Source organism: Hypomesus nipponensis, chromosome 14 (genome assembly GCF_054491055.1).
Source record: "Hypomesus nipponensis isolate SF chromosome 14, ASM5449105v1, whole genome shotgun sequence".
Lineage (NCBI taxonomy): Eukaryota > Metazoa > Chordata > Actinopteri > Osmeriformes > Osmeridae > Hypomesus > Hypomesus nipponensis.
This window is the reverse complement of record NC_140374.1, coordinates 9,391,529-9,404,277: the sequence shown is the minus strand read 5'-3', so window position 1 is coordinate 9,404,277 and position 12,749 is coordinate 9,391,529. Positions and strand designations below refer to the sequence as shown.

At 42.2% G+C, this 12,749-nt stretch overlaps 1 protein-coding gene across 6 annotated transcripts in view; it reads left to right on the top strand.

Moving 5' to 3' along the window:
* Positions 1–1,551: 1,551 nt before the first annotated feature.
* The window catches only part of dapk2b (death-associated protein kinase 2b), a 32,558-nt gene continuing 21,360 nt past the window's right edge, over positions 1,552–12,749 (top strand). For 2 of the 6 annotated variants that reach the window (XM_084672049.1, XM_084672047.1), the window contains exons 1-2: positions 1,552–1,740; positions 2,333–2,513. In XM_084672049.1, coding sequence (XP_084528175.1) covers positions 2,437–2,513 — 77 coding nt within the window. In that variant the 5' untranslated portion in view covers positions 1,552–1,740; positions 2,333–2,436. The remainder of the gene's footprint in view (positions 1,741–2,332; positions 2,514–12,749) is intronic. The other 4 variants (XM_084672050.1, XM_084672048.1, XM_084672051.1 and 1 more) reach the window with 3 other exon arrangements.

Sequence of the window (12,749 nt, the reverse complement as noted above, 5' to 3'; positions counted from 1 at the left end):
ATGTGGCTGCATTATTTGACTCATAAATGAAATTAGTAATCAATTATCCTATTTGCATTTTAATTTTCTTCTTTAAGACTGCACGTGTTATGCCATAATCAAAAAGAAAACAGAGGGGACATTGCATTTTCATTTTCGTGTTCAGCCCGCAAAGAACTAGCCTGGTCCTAACCAGACCCTCGTACATTTCATTTGTACAGAGGGTCTGGGATCTCTCCATTGACAAACGTTAACTTCCTTGAAGGCGGGTCCTCTGTTGAAGTTTAAAACTATTGGATCCGCCCAGAGCCACTCTGAGTTGCCATAACCAATCGCAAGTGTTCGCCTTAGCCAACCCTTTCACCACCACTGTAACGGAGCTAGCTGCCGTAGCTGGAAAATCAATATTTTCTCGAACCCCGTGGGGAGGAGGCCCACAACATCATGGCCACCAACAAAACTCAGCAAGGAATGTTCTTGCTCCGGCTTTAACCTATGGATATTCAGCAACGTTGCCACAACCGCAGAATAGTTTCGCTTGCATCTTTCTCCTCCGCCATTACTGAACTACTCAAGCTAGTGCACCACATTAACGTCATCGTTCTCTGCCACTCCCATTGTTCGCTGATTGGACCTAAAAAAAATTGTTTCTGGAAACCGACTTCAGAGCCTAGCTCCCAGACCTACTACTGAAGCGAAATCCAAATTGACCGGAAGTACGTAGGAGGGCAGAGCCAGGCTAGATTTTGCAGCCACAATCTTGAAAATGAAAATGCATTTCTGGAAATGCATTTGTATTTGAATTGTGGTCACGATTTTGCAGCCACGTTCTTAAAATGAAAATGCATTTCTGGAAATGCATTTTCATTTTCAAATGTTACATTTCAAATTGAATTTTGGTATCTATTTGCTGGGGCATATTTTGAAAATTAAATTTCAAATGCCTTTTTCGTTTTCTTTTTAATTAAGTGAAAGAATGAGCAGTCTCAAAGAAGAAAATTAAAATGCAAATAGGATGATTGATTACTAATTTCATTTATGAGTCAAATAATGCAGCCACATTCTTAAAATGAAAATGCATTTCTGGAAATGCATTTTCATTTGAATTTTGGTCACGATTTTGCTTCCATACAATGGAACGTTAGCGTAGCAAACTAGCGATAAAAAAAAAAGTTTCAATTAAGAACATGGTTGCAAATACATATGTACAGGACTGTGTAAACAAGAGTCATTATTTTGTTATCAATTATTTAGGCCGAAAATATTACATTTATGGGACTCTGGTTGATCTGGTGACACACACACACACACAGAGAAAGAGTTTCCTTCAATTAATAGATTAGTTTTCCTGGGAGATTTCCTTGTCTTCCGTGAGGGTTTAAGTTGGGTTGGCGTATGTAAAGCGCTTTGTGACATTTCTTGTAAAAAGTGTTATACAAATAAAATTTGGATTTGATTTGGTGTTTATCAATGAACAATGATACAGTTACACTGGTATCTAATGGAGCCATAGTTCACAGTACCCGGCGAAGTCAACTCAAGAGCTTCACAGAGCTATTTACTGTCACGTGATTTCTGCCTGTAGATGGCGTGAGTTGCAGTTGTGTTGAAACAAGTGTACGCTGAACAAAATGAAGGAAATTGATTCCAACCAAGAAGACTGCACAGAACCCTTGCTTGCACACCAGACGTCACTTCTCTTGAGACTGAGAGAAGTAGAGAAAGAATGTCGTTATTCTAAAAACTATTTATTTTGATACGGTAAGACACCTTAATTTTGGTAACCTGTTTCTGAGAATTAGTTAGGTAGTGTGTCAGTGTGTGGCCTCTCGGTGTAACTTTAGTTGTAAGTTACTGAATGATATTCGGATCTTTGACCATTTACCAACATTGAACATCTTTTAACAAAAAATATTTATCTTAATGGATCTATTTGAAGTTATTTAAAAAAAGTTTTTTTTTCTTAGTTTGGGCTGTTTACTGTAGCCTACATAGTTTAGTAGGCTACAACCTAAAATACCATAATCCCTAAAGTAGGCTACAGCTAAACTAGCTAGTGCTACTCATTAGACAACAAAGTTCACTGTAATATCAACTGTCATTACTCACTACCTAGTATTTGTGCCACTTGTAAGCATTTAGACTTGTGAAAGGCAGACTTGGTAGACCTTACATGGTCAGGCACTGGGCCAAGGTGTCTCTTTTTTGATCCCCTAAAGAACCTATGAGAACTGAGGTAGCAAGGTACAATTGCTGTTTTCAGATGGAATGCTGTAGAGCAAGCAGGGACATGTGGTAATACTTGAGTCAGAGCTGAACAGGAACTTGAGTTAACTGTTATCTATTTTCACAGGCCTGAACTAAAGGAGAATTGAGGGAGAGATAGACAGACAGAAGGAAAGAGTGAAGACACTCAGACATCTGTGTTACATGTTTATGAGGAAATAATCTACATCAATGAGGACATTAGGCATGGATGTATTCAAGCAACAGAAAGTGGAGGACTTCTATGAAATTGGTGAAGAGTTGGGGAGGTAAGTGTGTGGGAAGTGCTAATGACTACTATCATTCTGTAACATTTCAATACAATCTGATTACAATACACAGGATAAAATGCCATACACTATAAAGTTGTTTAATGCCAGTCTTATTTAAACTCCTCATGCATCCTGCACTGTGCAATGCCAATGCGTATACCAAATATATGCAAACAGTTGGCCTGCTGGAGTTTACGGGGACAGTGTCAGGGCAATATGGCTTGAAGTTTACAAACGGAAAAGCTCTAGGGATAAAGTAGCCCCAGAGAACAACTTTTAGGGAAAAGTATAGATGGTAGGAGATACGGATTGCTAAAGACAAATGGTTGTAGCGTTGTATGTTGTAGGATTAAGTTAGACCACAGACATTACTCTGTTTTGAAGTCAAATAAACCTTTTACAAACTAAAAACAATGAACATTGGAAGAAGACATCAAGGAGTATTCTACAGAAAATAGAAGGAAGGAATAAAAACCTGAACGTTTTTTTATTGTAGAGGGGTGTTTCAAAATAGGTGTGACTGTGACTGGAGTTTTTAGGAGGAGCATGTCTGAACATCTGTCTTCCATCGTACTAAAATTCAACCCGGCTGTTTTGTGTTCCCATGCCGACACTCCCTCAGGAGATCTTCTTACTCTTCAATAGAGTGGCTCCAGCTGTATTTGCATTATTGTTGGAGCGTGGATTGTGTTTCTAGTTTCCACCTCTTTTCTCTGATGCAGAGCTTCTTTGTGATTCACTATTCAGATATCCATTCTAAAGGAAATGGTGCATACCTCATGATCAATGTCACATACTTTTTTGAAGCACAACTGAGTGCAGTTTGTCAGTAAATGAGTAGCAGAAAAAGTGTTGGCGTACTTGTGGTGTAAAACCACACGTTTCATTCACAAAAGAGGAAGGCCCATGAGAGAAGGCCTGTGGTGTCACGGAAGTGTCTGTGAATTTCATCAGCAACTCAGCAGCCACGTCAGGCAGTTAGAAGACTGAAACTTGTTCCAAATCCTTTTGTTGCTCTGTGCTCATTGATGACATTTGGAATGAGTGGGTGGGGACCTTGACTCACCTGTGTGGGCCTGTGTATGCAGGCCACTCTTACTCAATCATCCCTAGACAGTAGAGGAAATCTTAAGTCTGTGTTCCTAAACATACATGTAGAGGAATGTTGACAGGTATTACTGTGGCTCTATAGCAGTGTTTCTGAACTGGTGGGTCGCGACCCAAAAGTGGGTTGCGAGCTGGTGTTGAGAGGGATGTTTGCTTTGGCTCCGTCAAAAAATATAACTTTTATTTATTTTGTAGTTACCAAACTTGGTGTGCTTTTATTTTGAAAGGTGCTCAAGGCTCACACATTCACCGTGAGACACAGAGGAGATAGCCGTCTCGAGTTATACAGTTACATGCCACCTTCCAGCCTAACAGGAACCCTGTTTGAGTTTAGACCAGTTGAGAAGCACTGTTGTATAGTGTTTTAAAGACAGTGATTCTTCTAGTTATGGCCATTCTGTGCATTGATACTTAAAACAGGTGCTAGTCATGGTTGGACAGTATATGTGTCTTACAAAGTAAGTGTCACATTATTTTGATTGATTCAGTGAACTTGAGGCTGGTCAAGGCAATGGAAGACTATTGAATGCTTAATAATTTCTTGACTGGAGCTTGATGGAGTGTTTATATCATATTCTATATGTTCATCTGTTGTTGGTGCCCCAATCCATCATGTTGGCTCCAGCTGCCTCCAACCTTCTTGGAGACAAGTGGAGGCTGAGGTGAGCCAACAGCTGAGGTTGAGGAGAAGACTCTTCTGGGATTACAAGGTACTATGTAAACCATTCGTCTAAACAAACAAGGTGGCCATTGCAAATGCCAACAGACGTACATATGTCCATATTTGGTGATAGTTACTATTTTTGTAGAACTATGATACCTTTTTACACTGCCACTGTCTGAATACATATTTTTCCTGGGTTTTTCCTGCATAGAGAAAATGTTGGTGCGCGCCAAAGCCGTTTTCCCAAGCGCCAATGAGAAATCCCGAGCGCCAAAGGCCAAAAAAAAGTCTGCGATGAAGAAAAAAAAAGCTGTGTTCATCACGCGTGCAATGCATGTCAGCTAATATGTTCTCAATAGTATGTTTCAAGTAGGCTACAGCCGAACCCTCGTTCTGTTTTGATCAATAGTAATCTAGTTGAAAAGCATGTCTTCTTGTCTGATCAATACGCAACTGTGAGGTGCGCGAATGGACAGAGTGGCCACTACCGCTGCGAGGGCCAGCCCGGTGCACACGAATTACAACTGTACAAATGCAGATGAAATTTTCACTCAAAATGCTGAAAAGTTTGATTTATGATTTCCAACGCAGCCTCCATTGGTATTCTTAACCTGGATTGATAATATAAAGTGCAGTGTTTCCTCCGTGGCTAAATTTATGCCGCCACGGTATCAGAAATCAGCCTGTACAAAATGTTAGGCCGTCTATCAGCAGTGATTGTAGAGTGCATGTCGGAGAATTGCACGGACACGTGCTTCACACTGCAGTTGAGAGAGTGTGTGTGTGTGTCCTTGAGAACTGTAAGTCGTATAACTTATGTTGTCAGTTCATTTAAGCCTGTTATTGTATAAGTCTATAGTTCTTGCAAATTTAAATCAAGTTAACTGGTGATATTCGCTGTTTGTATTCTTCCCCTGCTAGTTAAATTGCACATGTCTGTTGATTCGATAGCGATTGCTGCCCTTTCTCAGGTTTGTATTTTAGGTGCATTATTATGCTGAAGTAGTTTTAATTAATATAAAGTTGGTTTATTTTTATTATTTGCAACAGAATGCTTAGCCTATCAAGATCAAATGAAGGTTTTAGCTACAATTGTTGCTGTGTAGACTACACATACAACCCACTATAGTTTAGCCTATAGGATATATAGACAAGATTTGTTTTCCATTGCTTTGGTAATCATCAAACGAGGACTTGGCCTACTTGCTGGACAACCTTTCAATTGGCAACTCACAAATAAGATGTTTTTTGGGTAAACTTTCATTTAGAAGCACATTTTTGAGTATCAGTTTTTCAACATACAAAATGGCTAGGTGAGAAGTGCTGACTGCTCGCATAACATTTATTTCGCTTCATTCAAAAGCTATCTTTATGAATGAAATGCTGGCTAGCTAACTAACAGAAAGACAATACAAAGTGGATACTTTATTTCAGTATATATCAGCAGTGTTAGAAAGCAATTTGTGGGGGTCGGTTGGCCCGTGTCTGACGGGGGGGGGGGTCAAAATAATTCCTTTGTTTAGTAATTTGTGATTCACACCTTCACATGAGTTCCCTTGTCCTGAGACCTGCTTACTTACCTGCCTGTTTCTACACGTTTGTCCACCTCATCTGTTGCTTTAGCTGGCTCTCTCACAGCAGCATGTTGAATGCTGTCCTCTTCTCCAACTCTTTCTTCAATGCCTAACAAATATATCTCTTTCTCTCCCTGACCCTGTCTTTCTGCTTGAGCAGCACTGGTCGAAGCCTTAACATTTTTTAAACAATTTCAGGCAGGCAGGCAGGCAGGCAGGCAGGCAGGCAGGCAGGCAGGCAGGCAGGCAGGCAGGCAGGCAGGCAGGCAGGCAGGCAGGCAGGCAGGCAGGCAGGCAGGCAGGCAGGCAGGCAGGCAGGCAGGCAGGCAGGCAGGCAGGCAGGCAGGCAGGCAGGCAGGCAGGCAGGCAGGCAGGCAGGCAGGCAGGCAGGCAGGCAGGCAGGCAGGCAGGCAGGCAGGCAGGCAGGCAGGCAGGCAGGCAGGCAGGCAGGCAGGCAGGCAGGCAGGCAGGCAGGCAGGCAGGCAGGCAGGCAGGCAGGCAGGCAGGCAGGCAGGCAGGCAGGCAGGCAGGCAGGCAGGCAGGCAGGCAGGCAGGCAGGCAGGCAGGCAGGCAGGCAGGCAGGCAGGCAGGCAGGCAGGCAGGCAGGCAGGCAGGCAGGCAGGCAGGCAGGCAGGCAGGCAGGCAGGCAGGCAGGCAGGCAGGCAGGCAGGCAGGCAGGCAGGCAGGCAGGCAGGCAGGCAGGCAGGCAGGCAGGCAGGCAGGCAGGCAGGCAGGCAGGCAGGCAGGCAGGCAGGCAGGCAGGCAGGCAGGCAGGCAGGCAGGCAGGCAGGCAGGCAGGCAGGCAGGCAGGCAGGCAGGCAGGCAGGCAGGCAGGCAGGCAGGCAGGCAGGCAGGCAGGCAGGCAGGCAGGCAGGCAGGCAGGCAGGCAGGCAGGCAGGCAGGCAGGCAGGCAGGCAGGCAGGCAGGCAGGCAGGCAGGCAGGCAGGCAGGCAGGCAGGCAGGCAGGCAGGCAGGCAGGCAGGCAGGCAGGCAGGCAGGCAGGCAGGCAGGCAGATCTAAATAAAGATAGGACAATATATCAAGCGACATCTTATTCACCGAATGCATACGAATGCATGATTCGGGCCATCTCCTCGGTCGGTTTCTTGAGGCATGGATATAGTGAGCCGCAAACGAGCATACAGCACGAATAATGTTCTTAAGAAAGTTCTCTCGACTGGTTGTCCGTGTCTTATGTCAATGCGAGAATCAATTATAGTTCCAGCAATATGTTTGTGTGTGTGTCACATCAACATCACTGATTGCAACACAGGCACTGCACTAGTCAGTTACAATAAACAAATATAAAGGGTTTGAAATGTAAAAAGCATCATACCAACAAGCTGTCTATTTGCAAGGGTTAGAATTCCATTGTGATTGTAGAGACATTATGCAAAATAGGCTTCATCAAAATGGGAAATGAAACACGGCAGTTGCATGTTATTTCGTGTTTCACATTTATTTCAGTACTGCGTACAGGAACCCTGAGAAGGTGACATGGTACACTGATAGGACTGCTAATCTGCAGATCTCACACTGAAGATGTGTTGAAGCGCAAAAATGAAATCTCACAAGACAAATGGGTGTACCTGATCCTGGGAGTATAGTTAAAATGTACATCCCAGGGTTTTTATGGATTGATATGCTGTATTTATTGCCAATAGTAGATAGCGGTGGGACAGAGTCCAATGCAGAAACAGGACATTCCTGATGTGATGGGTGAAAATGTGCTTGTTTATAGCAAAGCTTGATGTTGGGAACTCAGACCTGGGAACATTCCTCGAGTTCTCTCCTTAACAGGGCTGTCCCTGTAATAGTCAAGCACCGCACTGGGACAACCGAGCCTGCTCTTCTATAAACATGTCCCTTAAATTATACCACAACAAAACCACATTGCATATAAAACAGTACTGACTGAGACATCCAAGCTATCCTAGCCATCTGCATCAGCTTTGTTGGCTTTTACTGTTGCAGTGCTAATTCGAGGCAATATAAAGAATATTTTGAGTTGTGAGGACTGAATATTTTCAGTCCTCACATTAATTTCAATAGACAATGACATCAATTCTATTCTGAAAGAAAAGAATGACAGATGTGCTTTGTAGTACCACCAACCTACACAGCCTTTCTAGGATCCTCCACTCCTGCAGATTTGTAAGTCACAGGGAGGCCTAACTAGGGTTTGGTCAGTTGTGAAATTGGCTCTGTTATGCGGTCCCAGAGGTTCTCGTGGATGAGACTTGTTTAAATATTGACCGGCGCCGCTGGTCCAAGCGCCCCCCCAACCTTGAACTGGGGTTAATAACCTTCAGCTGTTGGAAGTGAAAACTCCACTGAGACCATGTGCTGTCAGCCCCACTGGGCAGCTTAAAGCTAAGACAGCTGGCGTGCCTGTTAAGGACTAGGAATACCACTCCACCGTGCGCAAATTTACATGTATTCATTTTATTTATTTAGCAGATGCTTTTATTCCTTTAGATTCCAGATTACAATGGGTTTAGTTTCCCACGCTCAAATAAAAAGCCGGACACTTCATATTCTGCATATGTCCTCTTTATAACCCAACGGAGTGCTGTGCTGGTATTGACGTTGTTTGGATAAGCATTTGGACATTAAATAATGATAATAATTCTTCCCTCTGGACTCAGCCATCTTGAGTTGACTGAGCTGCACTAAGCTAGTTTTCGCAAGCCAAAACAATTTGGATATAGCGAGCCTAAAAAGGTAGCCTGATGTTGTCATACTCCTAATTCTAGTCAGAATATGACTCTGAGAGTATGATACTGCTCCATTGGGCTGTGATAAATTTTTTATACAACCAATCGGCAGCCATGTTAGACATGAATGTCTCAATTAAAATGTCATTAAGTTTATTTTAGTCACGGGAGGGAGGGGGGGGGGCGCTCTGAAATGTACCTCGGCCTAGTCTAAACTGTATTCCATCCCAGATGGTTATTTGTAACATTCACACCCAGGCTACTTGGAACTTCAATTGAATATTTAATGGTCAAAATGTACCTGGCTATATTTGATATACTAGCTACTAACGACAATAGAAAGTAAAGAAAAAGACATGATCTTCTGTCATATTATCTACAATTATAAACATTTAGTTTACTAATGGTGGCTGGATCTCTTGCTTGTTTTACAGAGACGATGGCAAAAGCAAAGATGGAGACCATGAGGACTCAATACAGTCGATACCTCAAGGCAAAGCCATCAGGCAGACGCCAGTCCTGGATCTTGCAGAAACTGAAGTTTCTTGAGATCCACATGAAAAAAAAAGCAGTCAGAATCAAACATCCATCAAAACATGAGTTTATTTATTTTACATATGCAACAAGAGAGGGTACAATTTCTGGGGAAATTGTAGGGTGTGCTTGTTTGCGTCGGTTGCAGGTGGGTCCGTTTTCTCTTCAAGCATTTAGCCTACTCATATTGCATAATTCATTTAGATTACCCTTTGAAACAAGTGAACACCCTTTGAAACAAGCGACTGCAACAACGTTGTCACTGGCAGTTTTTCAGATGGAATTGAAATTCAAACACTACCGTCTGCTAACTGAAAATAAACCCCCCAAAACGTAAATAATTTTGATATTAATTTAGGGGGACATGGCTGATTCAAAAGCAGTTTGCTAGAGGCAAGCTAGCTGCTGTTGCTAGCCACACTTCACTGATTGTTTGAAAGTGCCGGAAATGAGAATGTTTTGTTTTGACATAACAATAGCTGTGGCATTGAAGACAGTACTGTAGCCAGGGGTGAAAGTAGTTTTTATTTCTTGGTGGTACTATGATACAGGTGTAATGCGCGCGCACAGCGAAAATTTCATTTAGCCTAATTATTTATTATTTATTTTTGTTTATTTACTGTATTATAGTCTACTTATCAAGCATTCACTAGGACTTTTTATCACTCTAGTATCACTCTTTAACCCACCTGTATCTGTTTTTGATGAGGGTCAGGTACAGCACATGTGAGTGCCCAATCGGCAGAGACAAGTGACAACATATGGCAGCTTTGTTGATTTGGGCAGAAAAACATGTGTCCCGCAGCCCGCTCCCGGGCTATTCTTATTTATTCCTAACCAGTCGTTGTCTTGGGGCCCCAAGCCAGCTCGGCGCCCCAAGCTATTGCTTGTTTTGCTTGCCTTGTTGCAACGGCCTGTGCGTGTGTTGTAATTTCTTCTCGGTACGGCGTACCGGCCAGTACCGGCTTACTTTCACCCCTGCCTGTACTTATCATTTTGATAGTAGGCTAATATAGCTAATATAGACACTTAGAGCATGTGTTGCCTTCATTATAAGGCTTATAATTGGAGTGTGCTTGCCTTTGGCGAGCACAAACCATTGTTATCTCACATATATATATATATATATATATTTTTTGGCCTTTAACTAGTCCTGCATACTTTCACCGATTCCGACAATTTTGGAATCAAAACGTTCAGCTCCTTCAGGAGATGATAGCTATGACTTCTGGTATTTCTCACTTTTATACATTTTAAAGAATTAAGGTTTTTGTGCAAATTATTCTCCCAGTAAAAGTAATGGTAAATCCTTTCAAATCAATACAAATCTTCCTCCTCTTTCCAACTTAACTGCTTCAGCATACTTTCAGCTAGAGACACCATTCAACCTTTAAAATGTTCACAAGACATTCAGCTATTCCCAAATGATTCAGCTTTTTCAAATATTCAGCCAATTTTGAATCGTGACAATTTAGTGGCACACTCTGCTGGCTGCTCTTTTTCTGATATTCAACTAAATTGTCAAACAAATTCCTCTGACGTTCATATAGTTTAACTTACAGAAACAAGTTATACCTTAAAATGTAGGAAAACTTGTCCTCTTTCAGCCAATGTAACTACTAAAGAGCTCACATTTACAGATTTTCAGCTTTGAGCCTTAAAGCGAGAGCAGCCTTTCAAATTCTCTCACTGACTTCAATGGAGCGGTGGGTAAAATTCGTCAGAGAATTTCAAAAGTAGACGTGTTTTTAAACTGCCGGTCGAGTCGTATTTCTGACCCCACAGACATATAAAGGACATGTCTGGTTTCGGGAGAGTCTTGGGTCTTGGAAAATATTCTCATTTTTGGGATTGGACGTATAGTTTTGCGTCTAGGTTAACTTGTTTGAGGTGTGGATTCCAGCTAAATTTGTGATTCTCTGCCCAGCTTGTTAGCGATCACAGCTGCGCCATCACCGTGGCAACCAAACAGACACGCACCATGAAAGCAGAATTGGGTGACGTTTTGGAAACTGCCAAAAGAGTTGTATTTCTGGCTGCACAGACACATAAAGGATATCAATGGTTTCGGCAGAGTCTTGAGTCTCGTAAAATATCCTTATTTTTTCGATTGGACGTACAGTTTTGCGTCTAGGTTAACTTGTTTGAGGTAGTGCTGTCAAACGATTAAAATATTTAATCGCGATTAATCGCATTAATGTCATAGTTAACTCGCGATTAATCACAATTAATCGCACATTTTTATCTATTCTAAATGTCCCTGATTTCTTTTTGTCCCAATCTTTTTTCAAATTTTAATGCTCTTATCAACATAGAAAAGTGGTTCGGATTGCTTTGTGCAAATATTTTTTTTTGTTGGAAAACAACATTGCAATCGCCTGGCTTTGACGAGGGGGCAGAGAATTCGCATCAGCTGTGTGCTTGGCCATCAAGTGGTATTTCAGACTGGACGTGCTGCGATGATAGCTCAGTTTACAACGACAAAACACACAGATCACTGGTCTTGTCAATAGAACCATTTGGCAACTTTTTAAAATCAAACTTTCCATTCAGAATCTTATTGGCATCCATTTCGGCATCTCGCGCTCGTCATCCACTCAAAACGTAACGTTAGCCTACTACCAGAGAATGTCTAATATCCGTAAACGGGCTCTGCTACTACTCTTTAGCCAGCTTGCAAGCCAAACGAGTGTTTGGCGTGCCTGTTGTTTTGTTTCCGGTCTAGCTAGATCCGGTGTGGTGTTGTACTTTTTCTAACGTCGGTAGTTGTTGCAACAGCATGTGAAAAAAACGACAAAGTTAGCTAGGCCAAAAAGAGCGTTAATCGCGCAATAAAATAATTGACGCCGTTAATTTGGGTTTGCGTTAACGTCGTTAATAACGCGTTAAACTGACAGCACTAGTTTGAGGTGTGGATTCTAGCTACATTTCTCATAATCGAGCTAGCGTGATTGCTCTCCATAACTAGGCTAATAACGGTTCGACTTTTTTTCCACAATCAACCAAATTGGCCAAACAAGGTATATACATTGAGCTTAAAGTGTACATAATCTAGCTAGATCGTTTTTATTTTAGCAAGTTTTAGAGAAATCTGCAAAAATCGAGGCGCGACTGTCATAGCTGACCGTCACAAACAGCCAAACCAGGGCTGGGGTACAGTAACGCTAAGTGTTTGCTGCAGCTGGAGTTAATCCTACGAACAAACTCTTCGTAACTGGAAAGTTTTTACTTTTAATTGACGATATTGAACAAAAATGTAAAGTAACTTGTCTTTACTCTAAATATCTACTCCGTTTTCAATTTGAAGTAGTAGATATACTTATGTAGGAAATCTTCCATATCATCCTCTCCCTCTAGCTTCACGCCTTCGGTTATTATTCAAGCCTACGGTGTTAATACATACCACTTTGACACACTTGCAAGAAATGATCCGCTGGTTAGATGTAGCATGATCTTGTTATTTACTATAAAAAAACTCACCAGGAACAACGACAACATCAGCAACCCTGCACTATGAATTATAATTTTTATGTAATCTTAAATTAAGTGTCTGAACAGGACTGGGTGTGCAGGCATACATGATTAGTTTCTCCTCTTCTAGGTAAGAAATGTTGCCAGTCTGTTGCCAATGACCAGC